This window comes from Hoplias malabaricus, chromosome 2 (genome assembly GCF_029633855.1).
Source record: "Hoplias malabaricus isolate fHopMal1 chromosome 2, fHopMal1.hap1, whole genome shotgun sequence".
NCBI lineage: Eukaryota > Metazoa > Chordata > Actinopteri > Characiformes > Erythrinidae > Hoplias > Hoplias malabaricus.
This window is the reverse complement of record NC_089801.1, coordinates 9,016,770-9,035,497: the sequence shown is the minus strand read 5'-3', so window position 1 is coordinate 9,035,497 and position 18,728 is coordinate 9,016,770. Positions and strand designations below refer to the sequence as shown.

General features: G+C 40.1%; 1 protein-coding gene across 2 annotated transcripts in view; it reads right to left on the bottom strand.

The window, feature by feature from the left end:
* LOC136686880 (striatin-like) overlaps positions 1 to 18,665 on the bottom strand; it is a 35,089-nt gene extending 16,424 nt beyond the window's left edge. For both annotated transcript variants that reach the window (XM_066660939.1, XM_066660940.1), the window contains exons 1-2: positions 18,315 to 18,665; positions 2,535 to 2,638 (exon numbers count right to left, since the gene is read on the bottom strand). In XM_066660939.1, coding sequence (XP_066517036.1) covers positions 2,535 to 2,638; positions 18,315 to 18,539 — 329 coding nt within the window. In that variant the 5' untranslated portion in view covers positions 18,540 to 18,665. The remainder of the gene's footprint in view (positions 1 to 2,534; positions 2,639 to 18,314) is intronic.
* Positions 18,666 to 18,728: the final 63 nt, after the last annotated feature.

The window sequence follows — 18,728 nt, the reverse complement described above, 5'->3', positions numbered from 1 at the left end:
TAAGAGATCGGGCACAACTTCAGGAACCGATCCAGTGCCCTGCTGTCATTAAATGAGGATATATCACACATTCCAGAGCCAGGTTTTGAGTACTTTTCAAAGGTTTTCTGAAGAAAGAGCATGTTGCTAAGCAACCCGACAGCTCCCTCCTCATCTTTTGGGTCGGGTATTAACAAGGTCACAAATAAAAAAAAAACCCGAATGCCTGCCCCCCTCAGATAGCTGGCTCAATGAAAGAGGGGGAGGGGAAGAAGGGGAGAATGCCAGATATAGTCAGGTTCTCATTGTTATAATGAGAATTCACACTATTCTGAGGTGCCACACTGACGTCAGCAGCATCACTGCCCCTAGTGTTTTCAGTGTTTCTGAAGAGGATGCTCTCCTGAGGAAACATGACAGCTAAAAAAATAAAAAAGACCTGATTAAAGAACATATGGACATTTCTATAAAAGAGAGACCTGTTGATGTGTGTTTAGTAGAACAGGCAATGAATAAACAAGTCTTATCTACTGGAATTCATGAGTCTACACTCTCCCATATGTTTAATTTATATTTTAAAAGTATATAATTTGTTACTTAGTGTTAAATTATTTACTTATTTATTTATTATTATTTTTAAAATGAAAATGTAGTTATGCACACTATAGAAGGATGGCAACACTAGGAATTTGGACAGGTCTTGACTAGCCTAAAACCATCCAAATGTAGGATCGTACCACTGCCTTATCAGATGATGTTCAGAGTAAAGCTCAGACAGATACATGCCTCAAAACACAGATACTGGCCATTGTTTGCTGTCTCATGCAGTTAAAGAGAGGAAGCTGTAAAGTTTGCCTTTTTTGTAGATCTGACTCATGGCTAAGGATGAGGAATCTGATGTCACCAGACTCGGAGACACCATGTGTTTCCATGGCAATCAGTAGGATCAAGGTCATAACCGAACCCCTTTAAGACTGAGAATGGACTTGTATTGGAGACACACACAAAAAAATAAAAATAAAGAAAGGGGGCAGAATGTTGTGGATTCACTGCTGGGTTGTGAAACGTCATGCAGTATAACAGGCCTAGTCAAGTCAAAACATGCCACAAAAGTCTTGTTATGGAGAAATGGAAGCTTTTTTCACGAATGACAGATAAAGCCTTCAAGGTGACGTAACTATTGCTGTCCATGATCTCCATCTTTGGTGATGTTTAGTTTACTACATTATTTGAACACAATAGCTTAAGTTTAATATATAATACTTGTCGAAACAGTGGTCGTGAAAGGACTGTCTGAAGTGTTTAATGTGCTGAAAAGCTACAATACAGTAACACAGTCTAAAATTATTCTCTTTATTCTAGCAATTAGATATAAAATTGAATCATTACAGGGTCAAAGCTGCCTTCACTGAACTACACTCCGAAGCTCAGGCCTGTGCAAATCTGAGGTCAATCTCTGTCTATATACATTGTTAAAATATCTACGAAATTCCCATAAGCCATTTCCAGCAAGCAATGGGGTAACACCACGGAACAACAGTTTTACAGCCTTTAAATTACTTATAGCCAAGATAATATAACAAACAAAGCGTAATGTGGACAGGAAAGTGCTGGAAAACACACAAATACTACTTAGAACCACAGATTTTAAAAGCAATAATTAATCCACAAACATTGCCCAAAGCATGATTTCTTTTGGGGGGTGGGGGATTTGTCAGGATTTTGGTTTTAGTATAAAATGTAACAAATTTTAATTTTGTAATTTTAATTTTATATATATTTACTTAAAAGCTGCATTCATACACAACACTTCATATGTTTCTCACATTACAACAAGATTTACTGGACCACCATAGGCTGCAAAACATCTGCCACACGAGCTCTTGTCTAAACTGTTAACTCAGTCTTTCAGGCAAAAACTCTCCTCTAGGTGCCAAATCAGAACAAAATCCAGGATGTTATTGACTAACAATGAGAATATAAACTACACTTTTATAACGTGATCAGCACAAACAGCATATCAATGACTCAAATAACCCCCACAAAAAAAAAAAGAATCCAGACTGCCCAAGCACTATGATTATACCTTTAAATCCATCTTAACTTTTGCACCTGTGGCTTAAAAATCCCTGTCGATAATCCACTGGACAAAGGGGATTGTAAACGAATGAGACAGAGGAGCTATTCCAACCCTCCAAGCGCATGGAGAGATCACAGAGAGGTGTGACACTGCAAACAAACTTGCCTTTCCCACTCGTTCAGTCAGAAATACTGAATTACGTGGAAATTACAGCACATTAAGTACTGCATAGCATAAGCAGACAATTATTACGAGGTGTGCGAAAATGATTTTTTTATGACTCACACACACTTTTAAAAATGAACACTCCACATGTCCACGTTTCCAAGACTTTTCAAAGACCTAACTCGACTTTAAAACCTTTACAAAAGAAGAGTTTATTTTTAAGTGCAAGGTGAAAGTTTGTAGTGTTAGTTTTGTTTACATTTTGTGAATTTTGTAAAAGGGAGAAGAGGAAAAGAACTCAGGTTGATACCTCTCCTGCTTCAGAGCGTATTCCAGCATCTTTATCCTCCTGACCAGATCCTTCTTCAGGTTCTCTTGGCCCTTCCTCTCGCCATGCAGAAAAGCAACCTGAGCCTGTGGACACACAACAAACAACTGTGAACCTCCAGCATAGCAGTTTAAACCATTTTTCAAAACCATTTCTCAATATAAATCATTATAAAAGCATGTCGAGTATATGTTGGTTCTTATGATACATTCTCCATCTCTGCAGGTGGTGCTTCAACAACACCTGATTCATCTAATAAAAGTGTTAGTGATAAGCAAGTTCCAGGTGTGCAGCATAACTGATGATCATATTATAGCTCAGGATTATGGATTATAACTCGGCAACAACCCAGTTATTTTAATCACAGTACATCCTAAATATCTTCCACTGTGTGCTTCCTTCATTACTGTATGTCTTCTCCTCTGTCAGTGCTGTTCTCTCAGTGTGGAGAGGCTGAATGTGACGCACAGAGACTGAGTCACAAACTTCACACAAACCCACACACCCCACTCTGCTTTCACCAACAACATAATAGAGCCAAATCTCTGTCAGGAGAACATGAGTACAAATAGAGGAAAGCTCAGGGCTGCATTTTGGAGCAGGTAATCGTCCACTGCTTTCATTTCTTGAAGTCCAATACAGTGCTGATGGCACAGGCCTGGTAACTTCACCTTCTGCTGTTTATCGGTGATCTGTTCCAGTAATTACAAAGAGGTGAGGCTAGGACACAGTTTGAGAAAAATAAAAATACAACATTGGTGCTGAGAAAACAGAAGAGTAGCATTTGGCTGATATTCAGCATGTGTTTATGTTCATAGTTCAATTCCAAAGCTCCATTTTAATCCTGGTTTGTGTTGTGCTCACATTCAATGGTTTTACAGAGTGTATAATACAGCAACGTAAACAGATTATCGAAAGTCTTAAATTCAGAAGGTAGATTGTTATATATTTGTTAAAATACGTATTAAACCTCAATTACACACAGCTGCTGTGGGTGCTATTTTTTTTTTTTTTGGTGGTGGGGGGGGGGGCGGTGGCGGCCTTCATTTTCTTCATTAAAGCTTCTGTGTCCAAGATTTTTTTTTAATTAGTTTTTTTAATGCTAAAGCTCTCCCTAAAACTTTTATTCAGCAAATTAAGAGATTCAAATTCAAAAACCATCAAATCTACACGGAGTCTTCGTACTGGTACGAAACAATACATAACAGAGATTGTTTAGAAATGAACTGAGACCCACCTACTCAGGTGGTCTTGGTCCATTTGTTTGATGCACCAGGAATATCTGACAAGTATGAGCACACCCTTTTTTTCCAAGGTTTCATTGGTGTTCATGAATATCTCACTAAATTTAGTTTTTTTTTTTCTGCTAGAGAATAAAGTTGTTGTTTTTGTATTATCAAGTTTGAATTACTATTTGTTTTTCTTTTAATTGTATCGCCGTACATAACTGTAGGAAAAACAGAAACGTAAATTACACCAAGATCTCCCCTCTCCCCTTCACCCCTCGTTTGAAACCCCTGCACAAATATGTTCCCAAGTATGCAACATGACCAGCAAAACGAAGAAGACGGTGCAAACCAAAACAGCTTTTCCCTTAAGTTCACTTACAGCAATGAGGACATTCTACAGCAGAACAGTGACCTCAAAATGACTCACAACCTACCTTTAATGTCCTTCATTTAAATAACACAGGCTTTATTCCTCCCACTCTCCTCCCAGCTAACCCACCATCCTTTCTGCAGCCTAAACACGGACGTAGCCGCCACATGGGACATTGTGAACCATCTTCCACTCTTATAATCTCTACATCCCAAAGAACAAATGAATCAGTGGTGTACATCTGCCATGATCTTCCTCAGAGACCGCTCCTAAAATTAAGCTTTCATGTTTAAGCTTAACGCTCTTGAGGAATCTCAATCAAGCAGTAAAACTTTAGCTAATCAAATCCTATATTGTGCCACAGCCAAAATTGAAAGAGAATTAACAGCATGTCCATGGAGTAGCAGCTTCCAGAGGCCTGAGCTATTTGTTTAGTGAGCTGGTTGAGTTGTTGACAGGAGAATAAGCTCCTAATAAAGCTTCCAGCAAAGCTAAGCCTTTAATAATGTCCCACCAAAAGCCAACATCATGACACATGCAGTTTTCATATGCATTTTAGGCTAAAATATACTAGATACTACACATACTAGACCACTCAGGCATTTAAATATGATGCAATATGCAACACCTCTATTTGAGAAACAAGCCATTTGGAAAATTCTGATAATTCATTGTGCAGCAATGAGCTCAATAGCTGTTAAAGGTTCAGTAGTGCGTGCACTAAAGCTCTGGCTGTAAACAGAGCACTCTCAGTTATCTTCATCCGCTAACAGTCACGTATTAACCAGAGCAAAGAATGTCTCCACATGAGGCAAGGACAGGACATGTTCTATTCCAGGAAGACACTTACTGCATTATTGAAAGAGAGTGCATAAGGGACTCTCAGTCTCTCTCTCTCTCTCTCTTTCTCCACTTGGGAACTGACTGCCTATTAACAGCAAATTAGGCTGGCTCGGCTGCAGCCAAAAGTTCAGAGACACCGGCAGGGGGTGGAAGCACTCAGCTGAAAAGCTCTTCTGTGACCTGCATGTGTGACCTCAAAACCACACTCCCAGATATCATTCATCAGAAAGATTGTGGACACTGAGCTCTGAGGAAGAAAGATCCTGAACCTTTTCCCACTCCGGATGAACATGAACACAAAATCAACAAAATAAAAGCTCATGAATTCCAGATCATATCTGGCCACTAACGTAAGCTGTTTTCACATACAACCTCCTTAAAAGCTCCTGTCCTGTCCGGACAATCAGGTCATTACCAGCTCTATTTACACACGGGTTGGATAAAATCGGGACATTCACGATCACATACAGCTCCTCGGGGAAAAGTCTAGAAAATTCTGGGTTATCATGCATGTGTGAAAGGGGCTAGAGAGTCATCTGAAACTATATCTGAGGCTACATCAGTCTCACATTCAACAATTTTCAAGTTTCAATATAAATAGGCCATGATTATGTTGTTGTATTTCAAATTGTGAGCTGTAAATTGACAAGCAAAGGTACAATCAGAGCATACCTAAACTGTAAAGGTGCATTCCGTTCATGTTAACATTTATTTAAAAATATTTAACATTATTTAGGAGCTCACAATGGCAGAACATAAGATCAGAGGTGATAAACTGTAAAATGTGTGTGTGTGTGTGTGTGTGTGTATATATGAGAGAGAGAGAGAGAGAGAGAGAGAGAGAGAGAGAGAGAGAGAGAGAAGGGTCTACACTGTCAATCAGTAAGAGCTAAGTATAATCCCCTATAATGCGCTATTTACAATGCAAATGAGCTGCCTGTTCCACAAACAAGGCTAGGTCTCTTAGTTAGAGCAAACACACAAGAGGACAGATGACTGGCTTTGATAAGCAGCCAAGAGGATTCCAGGCATTCCAGTGTCCAGGCCGGTACGCGGAGTGTCGAGTGGGCGTGTGGAAAAGCCACAGATAGAGGATCTCTGAGTGTGGCCTCTTACCCATAAATAGGGAAAAGAAGAAAACACTCCCATGGAAACTGGAGTTTAACTCTCAGATTTTATGCTGATGATCACAACAGGATACTCCACTCTCCTTGAAGATAAACTGGGACTGCTAGTCTGTCTAAAGAACAGGGCTAAAAACAGAGGCAGAGCTGGATAATATATAGTTTGTTAATCATTGCCACAAAAGATAATTATCATGCAAATGCGTGGGCTTTGGTTGTCCTCACCATCTTTTTGCTTTCTAGAAAAAAAAGAAAAAGTCTCTCTGAATCACTCTCTTTATTAAATTCATTAGACAAACATTTGATGGAATGCTATGATAAAAAGAGAAACAAATGAAACATCTAGAACTGTTCTTGACGTACTTTCAGGTACTCACTTAACACTTTGCCACAGTGGCCAGAGGAGCTGTGAGAAATCAGCCTTAGGAGAGTGAAAAACTGAAGCTGAGAGGAATGAACAGACAGTTCTCCACATTCCACTTCCACACAAACTCCCCAAATAACCTCAGACACAACCCAAATTCCCACCAATAACCATGACAAAAAAATAATTCACCATAATTCACTGAGCAACCTCTGCATTCCAGAAGCTAAGAAGCATGCCTGCACAGTTCTGAAATACAGTGGGCTGAGAAAAGTTCAACAGTTATAAAATGCTTAGCATGCACACATCTACTGGACTCTGTATTCATCCATTCCATCCCACCAGTTTAATTGACTTTGTAAAGCTCTAAAACAGCTGGTGATGTGTCCTCTACAGAATGGTAAACTATAATTTAAATAGTGTCTGTCTGGACTTCTGGGGGGTGGTGTGAATGGTCACCAAACTAGTCATTTACAGCTGAGACTAAATGCGAGACTGTAACTTCCCAATGGATGTGGAACAAGAGTTTAAAAACACATTCAAATGGAAGCAGAAACTGACTGTTTGCATGCCAGCACCCACACAGACAAAAAAAAATCAGTGCAAAATGTTCACAACTGTTACCAAATGCTGAATCTACAGCCCACCTGCCTTCTCATTGTTTAGACAGATGTTCCCAAAGTAGTCCTTAAAAAGTCTGCAGTTCCACCTGCTAAGAGTTCTAGTAGGGAAATTGGGATCTAAACCATGGACTAAGTATTGTTTTGTCTGACTCCACATGAAGGCTACACAAATTTTTTTAATTATTATTATGATAAAATTAAAATGATATTTTGGTTAAACTGCTTCTTACACTATATGGACAAAAGCACTGTTACACTTCCTAACCAGTTCAGTCCCATTGCTACAGTTGAATAAAATCAAGAACCTAGCCCTGCATTTTGCTTTTACAATCATTTGTGAATGAACTGGTCATTTCTAAAGAGCTCACTAAACTCAAATGTGGTACTGTGTTAGGACACCACTAGTCAGTTTGTAAAATTTCTTCCCTCCTATATCATGATCAACTGTAAGTGGTGGGCTATTATGTCAATGTGGAAGCATTTTGCAACCACAGCAACTCAGCCACGTGGAAGACCATGCAATGTTAGAGTGTGATCGGCGAGATCTGTGCTGCACAATGTGTAAAAGTTGCTAACACTCTGCTGACTCAATAAATGCAGAGATAAAAACCTACTCTGGCATTAGTATCTGTGCAACAACTGTGTACCAAGAGCTACATGGCATGGGTTTCCAAGGGCAAGCAGTTGAATAGAAGCTTTTCATCACCAAGCACGATGCAGAGCGTTGGATGGAGTGGTGTAAAGCCCACCTCCACTGGACTCTGAAGATATGGAAACTTCTTCTGTGGAGTGAGAAATCAAATGCCACTTGTCGATCTGGCAATCTAACAGACAGGTCTTGGTTTGGCAAATGCCCGGTGACTGTAACCTGCCCAACTGCACTGTGCCAAATGTACAGTTCTCTGAATTTCGGGAAAAACATGACAGGAAATTTATTCTACATGCTGATTAATTGACAGCAAAGTGCATCAGCCAACTGATTCCTACAATCTTCACCTCATCTCTGACACATAATTAGGTATTGGACATGGGCATTACAAACAATTAGGGACAGTTTAATAGGGGAAAACACCCTGGATCGTATCCAGCAGTTTTCCCAAAAAGTTTGGCATGGGGAAAAAGCTGCCAGACAACAAGTCAGCCATCCTGGGTTGAGGACAAATCAATCTTCACGCCACAGCAGGAAAGCTTTCAGCATCCCACTGGGTTTCTAACCAGTTGACAGAAGAAAGGGGATAGGAGAGGGAGAGAGAGTCAGAGAGATCCAGACAAAAATGAGGGACAGTTCAGTTTACAGCCATTAAAATCAGTTACACTATGAAAAATTATTCAGGGCCATGTGTTGTTTTTCCTGTGCAAACTCATCACATAGTCATCACAGAACAGCCTGAGCAAACACCAAACACATGGGGTTTCCCAGCATTAGCACAGGGTAAAATTTTACATCCACCAGGAGACATCTGATACAAAGATGATGCATCTATTTTGTAAATGTTAAAATCCCTGTTATTCTATCAGAACTTGTGCGGTTGTTAGAAAACCAGTTTTCCCTATATTTATATTTTTAGCTTTCACCCCATTCTTATGCAAGTGAATTATTTAATCTGAACTACTGTTTAATTCCATAACTGTTCTTGAAAAATAATAGACAGTTCTGAATAATAGACAGTAAATTCCTAATGAATGGTTACAAATTTAAATTGTGAGATCAGCGATGTACATCCATGTTTGATGTATCTGTCGAACAGATAGTCAGTGCAGAAGTCAGTGGAGACCACCTGGCAGTATGCGCGACTGTATATCTTGGGAAAGGCAACTTTTCTGCTGAGCTCAGCCTACTAGAAATGTCCCAGCTGTCGTCCTCTGACCTAAAATTGACCGATGAGTAACCACACTGTCTCCTGGTAGACCATCATCTGAAGAACATGACTTGGTAGTGTGTTAGATTAACCTTGTTCAAACAAATACTGCAGTCTAAATCCAGCACATATCCGCCAAACACTCACTGATTTAAAATTATTCCACCACTCCACAACTTCCCAAAGGTCAAATCACTGGACAGTCTTAACTCTGGTCTCTTAACAGGTAGATGCTATGAACTCCACAATGAGGAGTCATTAGAGATTGGACTCTAGCCTGTTTCAATAAGCCATTATCTCCTAATTAAATGTAATACAATTAAAGAATACAAAGTAAAATATGAATACTGAAAACATAAAAGCACTTTTTTTAATTTAACTATTTCTTTTTTGCAGCATTTGGAAAAGAATGGCCCTTAAAAACACAAACTAAAAAGACTTTAAATCCAATGTAAATCTCCAATCCCCCTCTTTATGCCTAGCGGGTTCAGAGTGACCAGCGCAGGAAAGTCTGACTGTGTGGTCAGGGTTACGGCCAGTCAAACTGGGTAACCCACTTACTGACCAGTCACATCCACTTTATCATCCTGGCAGGGGGCTGCTTTATCTGGATCTTTAATGAAGCCTGGAGTTTAGAGTCCTACTATAACTGTCTGTCCATCTGGCAGAGGGGGAGAGTGAGAGAGGGGGCACAAAGAGTGACAGAGATAGAGAAAGGGAGAGCGTGAAAGAGCCAGAGTGTGTTCATGACAAATACTAGGGGCAGCAGGAACAATGCATTTGCGTCCAGTGTTCAACAGTAAATTAAACAGTTAGTACTGATAGCAGCTGATGCTCAAGGTTTTGGTGTCAGCATATAAAGTAATGATATACTTATAGTTATAACCCTAATAGTATAAAAGAATGCGATGTTCTGCTGTATTTATTACTTACACACTGCACTCTGCACTCAGCAACACAATGAACATGCCCTCAACATTCACATAATGACTCACTTCCCTTTTTTAGGCATCAATCTCCAATGTAAGAGCAGCCACGTCTCATGTCTCAAAGGTCCAGCATTTGATGACAAGCCAAACCGCTGGTCAGTCATGCTTAAGGAGGTCACTGGGGATTCATTTGTGGGTCCAGACAGTCAGACATATACAGGGTAATGACAAAATAATTGGTCTGCTTTGCAGTGTCTCATAAGTATGCTCAAATGTTGCTAAAAAAAATGAAGAATTATCTTAAATTTTACTGGTTAAAAAAAGAGAGAAAAAAAATTGTGAAAAAAAAAACAAAAACATTTGAACAAAAAAAAAATAATTGGGTGGGAGTTTTAACTGTATCTGAAAATGCTTGGGTCTCCTAGGATAATTTATAGCTCAGTTGGTGAATCATATTTGATGACTAGGCTCAATACGCAAATACTATCATCAAATCTGAGTTAGTTGGTAACAGCAATGTGTGAATTTAGACAAAGGCTTGTATATTGGTATCACAATCTGCCAAGACATTCCACATCAGTCACCAATTTACTTTGAAGACAGAAGATTAAAGGTGAACATAGAAGCTGAGCTGTACATGACAGAGCGCTAAAAATCACAGCCACACTGGCCGGGAAAGGAGATCCTCGCTAATTAGCCCTTGTTGGCCTTTGATAGCTGAAAGGTTCTGACTGTGTCTCATCTTTGACACTTTCCACAAGTCCGGCCTAGTTCACACTTCACCCACACTGCCTCTCACTACACTCATACGGCAGCAGTCCAAAGATAAAGCCCTGAATAATACAAGCAAATATAACACGATGCGAACATTATGTGAATTGTACAGAAATTCAGAAAGCACTTTGTTGAAACAAAAATGATTAGTAGGGCTTTATACACCTCAAGACAATGGTTGTGAATGAGCATGCTGAAGGTAAAGCCTAATCTAATTTTATTTCACACTTTTCTATGGAGATTATACAAGAAATCTGTGCACAGCTGAATGTCAGAGTTCACAATGGGTACAATATAAGGTAGGTGAGTTCACTAGTAATGTCTACACACATTGAGATACAGTGGAACCTCTACTAACGAACGCCTATACTAATGAACTTTCCAAGATACGAACCGGGCGTTTGAATATTTTTTGCCTCCACCAACGAACCATGACTCTAGAAATGAACCCGAGCCTCCGCCGAGCCGGCGGCTGGAAATGGCCACTGACCCCAATAGGCGAGTCTCCCAGCGCGCCCAGACTTGAGTGAGCATTTAAGATTAGCAAATTGTAGCTTTAGCAATTTAGCATTAGTGTAAATAGCAGACATCAAAACGCATTCATTGCTTTTCCATTATTTTAAAAGGGGTAATTTGACTCGAGAAATGAACTTTTCCACTTACGAACCGGGTCACGGAACAGATCAAGTTCATAGGTAGAGGTTCCACTGTATTATATTTTTTACAATGATCCTGATTACAACAGACTTGCTTAACCTGATGTTCTCAATGAATCTGAAATGATATGTCACAGTTTAGACAGTAAAAAATGTTTCCAATTATTAAATTAAAGTCCAATTTTCCAATTTTGACATGACATGTATCTTCAAATCTCTTTTAATGCTAAAAATATATATTATCCTTTATTAAAACCAGTTATTGATTACTTGATGAACTACTACAATACATTATTTGCTTACTACTATGATCGATAATTACAACACTACACATTTATATCAAGCTTATGGTATTCCGACTCGAGGAAGGAAGTCAGTTTTAAAATGTGAGAGTGATGCAGTGTGTGCGCATGTGTGTGAGTGTGTGTGTGTGTGAAAGCCTTTGATGAGCCTGTCACAGCCTTTGTTCACGTTTTGAGCGTTTCATAATAGGTCGGCGCGCTAACCGAGCTCATTTCCGGTACACTAAACTCTGCCTGTATACTCAGGGCACAATCACCACTCCTGTCTTACGTAACCACCTTGTTATTTTCGGCACCTGCTGCTACATGCACACAAGCCCACATTCCTCCGGCAGGTTGTACTCTGAGGATTTGACACCTCGGGAAGTTTAAACCTAGCTTCCTGAGTCTGGGGTTACGCGAGACTGGGGTGGGGTGGGACTGTATCGATCACATGACCTTCAGCCTTCTCTGCTTTCAGCTTGTGTGGCTAGTTTTGTGCTGTACAGTGGGGGGTTTAGAGCTAACTGGCAGAAGTAGTAGAGTTACAGTTACTTACAATGATTTATTTATTATTAATTTTTCAATATTTTCACTGTGATACGACAGCTTAAATGTTTTTTTTAATTTAGAACATTTTAAAACATACACGAACCTAAGACGACTAAGTTCAATACCAAGTGTTGGCTACAGAAATATAAACCTCCCCAACACTCAGTGTACAGTGGAACTGCATTCTCTGTTTCACCCAACACCTTTTTGTGATTTAAAACTCAGTCAATATCAGCCTCTGTCTCCCCAAAGCCCTCAAGGCTGAATGCAGGCAAATCCTCACAGCAATATCTCAGCAGCTATTTTAAACCACTGGCAGAAGATTAGAGGCTGTAACTGCAGCAAAAAAAAGTCTCCACATCTCCATTTCTAACACTTGATTTAAAGCTCTCCAAAAGGAGAGCTTTAGAGCTGTGATTATATCAATGGGCTTCTTAGGAAATCCCATATCTCAAAAAGCTGACCACTCAACCACTGTTTCCTTTGTTGCAGCCACTCCCGAACGAGTGACATCATCACCTCGGCAAGAATGGAGTGCGGGAAACACACCCGGCCCGTGACAGAGGAGGAGGAGGAGGAAGCAGGAAGTGTGTCACTTAAAGGGTCCTTCAGATGTTAAAGGGAAGGAGTGAGGGCCGGACAGGATGAGGAGAGCCAGACTGAGTTCAGGAAATCCAGAGCACTGGAGAGCTGGCTGAGCTCTACATTTAGATTAAATACAGACAAAAAAAAAAAAGTACATGATTGGTGGTGTATGATGTGTCGGGTGAGGTTTTAAACTTGATTAAAGATTCTCCAGGTCAACCGCACTTATATATACTTACATTACCACCTGAGATGCATTAGGGGCTTGTCATCAGCATCACATTTCAAGCGTGTAGTACAATTAAGGTGGACTGAAACCAAACACTGCGTGTGTGTGTATATGAAAGAGTGAGTTGAGTGTGTGTGTGTGTGTGTCAGAGAGAGAGAGAGACAGAGAGAGAAAGAGAGAGAGAAAATGAACAAGGAAAAAGAAAAAACACACCATACAAAAGCGGAGTGATAAAGACAACAAAGACATGAAGAAAGAATGAAAGAAAATGAGAAAAAAGAACACAGATTACAGAAATAAAAGATGGATAAAAGAGTACTAGAGAGACAAACAGACAAAGGGAAAGTGAGAAGCTTTCTCAGTGTTGTGGTTTACTATGAGAGGAAGTGTTCAAACGGAGTTGTGCTTAGTTTTGGCGCCACAAATTTATCAGCCAATCAGAAGTGAGCATTTAGTAATGGTATTTTTTTGTATTTTGGTTGAGGCAGATTCAGAACTGCAAATACACACCAGTGTTTCCTCTAGACATTTTGCTTTTCCTTTCTCCTCAGGTCAGCTGTTTGACCCTCTACAGGACCAATATCACCAAAATTCACTTTCCTATACACTCATTCACTTTCACACAAAAGTGCAACTGTCACATTTGTTACAGATTAATTTATATTAAAAACTGGTGTGATTTTAAAATGTTTTACATTTCATTTGCATGTATTTCAATAGAAATGTATGAGGCCAGTGATAATTGTTCATTAAATCTAACTACAATTTCTGTGCACTCTCAAGTCTATAACAATTCCAAACAGACTGTTTGTGAAGTAGCAAGCCTACTGTGATAAAACAGCAATGAAAACGCAAGTATAACCCAAAAAATACAACCCTAAATTAAATTTTAAGTGAGCAGCAGAACTATACATTACTTTAAAGATCCAAAAAAATAAAAAATAAGTAACTGAAACCTGCTTTGAGATGCCAGAAGACTAGAGATAGACACCGCACCTCCAGCACAAGCCAACTCAGATTTCATACTATGACCAGGTCTTTCCTGGCTTAGAATCTGAATATATACATCTAAAGATAGACTAAGAATTCTACACGAGCTAAAATAAATGATCGTGTATCACAAAAAGCTGAACACTAAGAAATAATGTTATCCTTTCACTCCCATCCTCTGATCTAAGCTGGGTGGCACGAGAGTAAGATAAGGGAAACACTGAAAACAGAGATACGGAGAAGTAGACTTATCAGACACACACACATACGTCTTTTAAAGTATTGCAGCACGGCTTAGAACATTGTTCAAATACTGTGCCAATATATTTTACCACCAGTTCAAACACAACAACTGCAAATCACTTAAGTGTAAATAAGCCAGAATGTCAGCATTATCTACACCGAATGCAATTAAAATCGTGGCAGCACAGTATTTTAATATGAGTGCATCCCTTCTGTAAGAGAGAAGTGGCTGAAAAATGCAATCGCTGATGCAACAGTGATTTGATGAAACATTTGGGCTGTACGTGCCGTCCTCTAAACACATCAACGGGCCTCGTTCACACACAACTGGACGTGACATCACTGAGTGAGATTCAAAATGCAGATGCTTATTTTTAAAATGCAAATACGTAGCTTCAACTAAATAGTTGCTACCAATGTTTGTAACTATGCTACAGACTTTTGCATATAGATAACATATAGATCAGCAGTGATAACATACAATGTCATAAACCACATAGGCAAATCTATGATACCTTAACAACACAACAAGGTTTGGAAAGTCTGCTATAAATTTGAGATGCAGCTTACCATGAGGCAAATGGGTGGGGTATACATTAACTACATTTGCCTCATAACTTCAGTGCAAAAAAAAAAAAAATGAAAATTATATACCACATCTTATGTCTTGCTGATTATCTTTGGTGTATCTTTAGTTAGTAGTTAATTTTTGGTATCAATCAATTTGGGACCTGCTTCAAAACGTCTGTGGAGCTCTGGCTGACTCTCTCCTGCTAAGACAAGACTAGTCAGCCACCATAGGTGTTCGTCCTTTTCTATTTTTTCTAGCTAACAACTCCCACTCGCAGGTATTTTTACCCTGTCTCAAAGGAAAGCAGCACTTTCATCCAGTTTTTCTGCCTCACAGAATTAGGGGACACACCAACGGAAAGGGATCCTGAGCTCCATTCTCTTAAAGGAGACACTTGGCAATGTTACTATCTAATGTGAGGTTAAGATTTGCAGAGTGGACACTTCTAAAATGTGCACATACAGCTTTTACACCACTGTTAGTCAAGGATGAAATTCAAGACAAAAATCAATACCCTGGGACAACACTGGATGTAGCAAATTTAAAAAGAAACATACCCATTAGAACCTAGACTAACATTATCTCTGATAGTGCGCCCCCCTAACTCTGATAGGCCCCCTCTAGCTAGAAGGCCAAAAGGCCTTGGTTAAACCATATGGCAAGCTCAGCAGAGAGGTGTCTCCCCCCTTCACAGTATGCTACAAGCTGGTACAAGTTGGTACAAGCTTCTTCTGAGACATGTGAAGCTTCAAACTGGCACTGATTTAATATCCCTAGTCAGCTCAACACGCTTGAAGGAGAACCCTGAGTCCGTTTTCATGAACTCAATGATCTAATAACTTCAGAAAATCAGATTTATGAGTAGTCTGATCGATGTTTACATTCACTTCCAAAAATCAGATAATAGGAAAACCGAGGAGTCAAACAATAATCTGATTTCTGCTTTGAAACAACTAATAACGTCACAGAAAGACATGAAAAACTCCCTGCTGTGGCTTTCTGTAAACATGGACCCACTTTCCTGGCAAATATGGTTCTTCATTTTATGATTTATCATATTATGCAATGCTTCCCTTCTCACAGCTTTCTCTACACTGCTGCTGAGACAGAGACAAGGTTTTTTAAATGAGCGTCTGTTCTTGGACGCAGCGCTTGTTCCTCCATTACAGATGGAGACCTGAACTGCTGGACGTGCATTCACTGTAATGACTAGGGGGTAGCGAGTGTTAGTGAATTTCTCAGATACAGAACAATGAGAGAACTTTGAAATGTGTCAGAGACCACTCATCTTTGGTAACATTCGCGCATACGCAATCAGGGTGTGTATACATGCACTGAGGATTCAGATTACTGAGCTAAAATCCAAAACTGATTTCTTAATCTGAACTCTAGACCTTACTCTGATTTCAGATGTCAGCGTACGCTGTTTACATGACCATTTGAATAATCGGAAAACTGCAGAAATCTGATTAAGAACAGATTATTAAATGCATGTAAAACACACTCACTAACTGCCAGTTCTGTTAAGCCATCTAAGAGATCCTTTTTTGGCTAATGCTGAGTGATCGCTGAGAAAGCACCATTCTAGAAACCAAGAGTAAAAAAAGAGAGAGCACAACTGGAACCTCTAGGATGGCTGTGGAATTAATCAAACACAAAATCCCTAAAATAAGGATTTCATTACAAAATGTGGACACAGCTGTACAAACTTCAGATGCTCCTGTATTAAAATACTGTGTAACACGGTTTAATCTAAATCTAATATGAAATTTCCTGGTGTGAGTCACAAACACAGGGAACAGAATTGAAACAAAAAAGCAGTACAGAGAAAGTCAGTGGAATTAGCTCAAAGGTTGAGATACATTCGACTACTGAACTGAACGGCCAATAGGAAACCTCGCAGAAATTAGAAAGTGAAAGAATCTAATCTGCTGACCGTTACTTTTTATAAGAATGCATGGCTCAGAGAAAAATGTGGAAAAAAATGCATCGCAAGCTAGACTTTGATCTGTTCATGCCTATAAAGCCTAATAACTAACCTTATAACAAATAACCAAACTCACAATAAAGCTTAAGATCATTTCTAACCAAATTCTGTGCTCATAATAATTTAGACTTTTTAGGCTACTTTCACACAGGACACAGAAATATACCACTGCGCATTTTCCCTGCACTGAGAAGTATTTGCAAATTTTGCATGCCACATTGCAGGCAAAGCTATGCACAGCCAATAGGAAAGCAGTGGGTGTGTCTTAGTTTCCTCCAACATGGAAGAAAGGCTAGTGTTATCGATTTCTGGCCCCAAGCCCACTTTTAAGGCTGACTGGCGAGCACGGGCAGTACCGCGAGTGGGGTACAGAGCAGCTTGGGCCACTGTGAGCAGTGCAATGTATGCAGTTTTATCATTGGTTTGACTCATTTCCTATGTGTCCAACAGTCAATTAATTTGAATATGTAATAGCTTATGCCCTCATATCAGTCATAAAATAAAACTACTTTTCAATTTCCTTTTTTAAGAAGCTCCACTGACCATAGTTCACATAGGAGTTCTAAATGTACACACTTTCACACTGTTTTTCATATAGTCAGGCCATCCACAGGACCACCACTGGGCAGACGCTTGACGTTGGTGTGTTAGTGTGTGTTGCGCAGAGCAGGGGAGTTTTTAAACACTGTCACTCACTGTCCACTTCATTAGACACACCTACCTTGTTGGTTCACCTTGTAGATGTAAAGTCAGAGACAGTAGCTCATCCGTTGGTCGTCCTTTAGTCCTTCATCAATGGAGAGTGCCCACAGGACACTGCTGGCTGGATATTTGTGATTTGTGGACTTGTGTACGTGCAGCAGTGACACAAAGGTGTTTAAAAACTTAAGGAGCACTGCTTAGTCTGATCCAGCTGTACCAGCACAACACACAGTAGAACACCACCCAAATCATACCTGCTATGTGGTGGTCCTGTGGGTCTCCTCACCACAGAAGAGCAGAGTGAAAGAGGGCTAGAAAGTTTGCAGAACAACAAACGGATTACTGTCTGTAATGGTTGAAGTACAACGTGCAACGTGGTAAGTGAAGAAAATGAACAGCGTGGAAATTAGGAGTGGCTTTAATATTATAGCTGATTGATTTGTCTGCTGTAGTTTTCTGTAAAACTCCTGTTCCTCAAATAACTGCAATTTATTTTAAAGTCAAAACTCTGCATTAATTTCTAAACAGCTCTTAAGTCTTTTTCTAACGAACCGTATCTACTTTTACCTCTACAGCTGAAATAAAGGAGCTGTTCGTTCGTGTACAGAAGTTTGAGTGTCCCTGGTTAATTTAACTTGTTTAAGGTGTTTTGTTGAGCGTCTGAGTGAAAATAGACTAACACACCCTCGACAGGGAGCAAACTGCCCATTTTCCAGGCAACACGAACCATTTACTGAGTTTAACGTTTAGCTTCACTGTCAACAGCCATCTCCACATTCGAGCACGTTTAAAATACATTATAAAATACAACTCAGAGGTTTATAAGCAGTATATTTCTCTTTATTCCTGACCTGTAACTCGGCTCTCTCTAGCTCCCACTGGGATCTTTGCGCCTCGAATCGGGCCCACTCGTGCTGGAGGAAGTGCAGGATCCCCGGGACGCAGTATTGCGCCCTGCCCGCCTCCGAAGCGCCGCGCTCGGCTACAGCTCCGCCGCCGCCCGCATGCAGCAGTGGGTTGCTGGTACTGTTGTTGTTATTGTTGAAAAACACGCCGGGCCCCGCATGTTCGTCCATGGCCGGGCTCGGTCACGGGACAAACAGATCGCTCTAGCCGCTGTAGCGCTCTCTTAGCCGCAGGTTCTCTCCGTTACAGGCCAGTTTGTTCGCTCCGGGAGAAGCGCTCATCCGACCGCGCTCAACAACAAACTCATTTTCTGACAGCCAGCTGTCACTCAGAGCCGCGCGGCCGCCGTAGCCACGCCC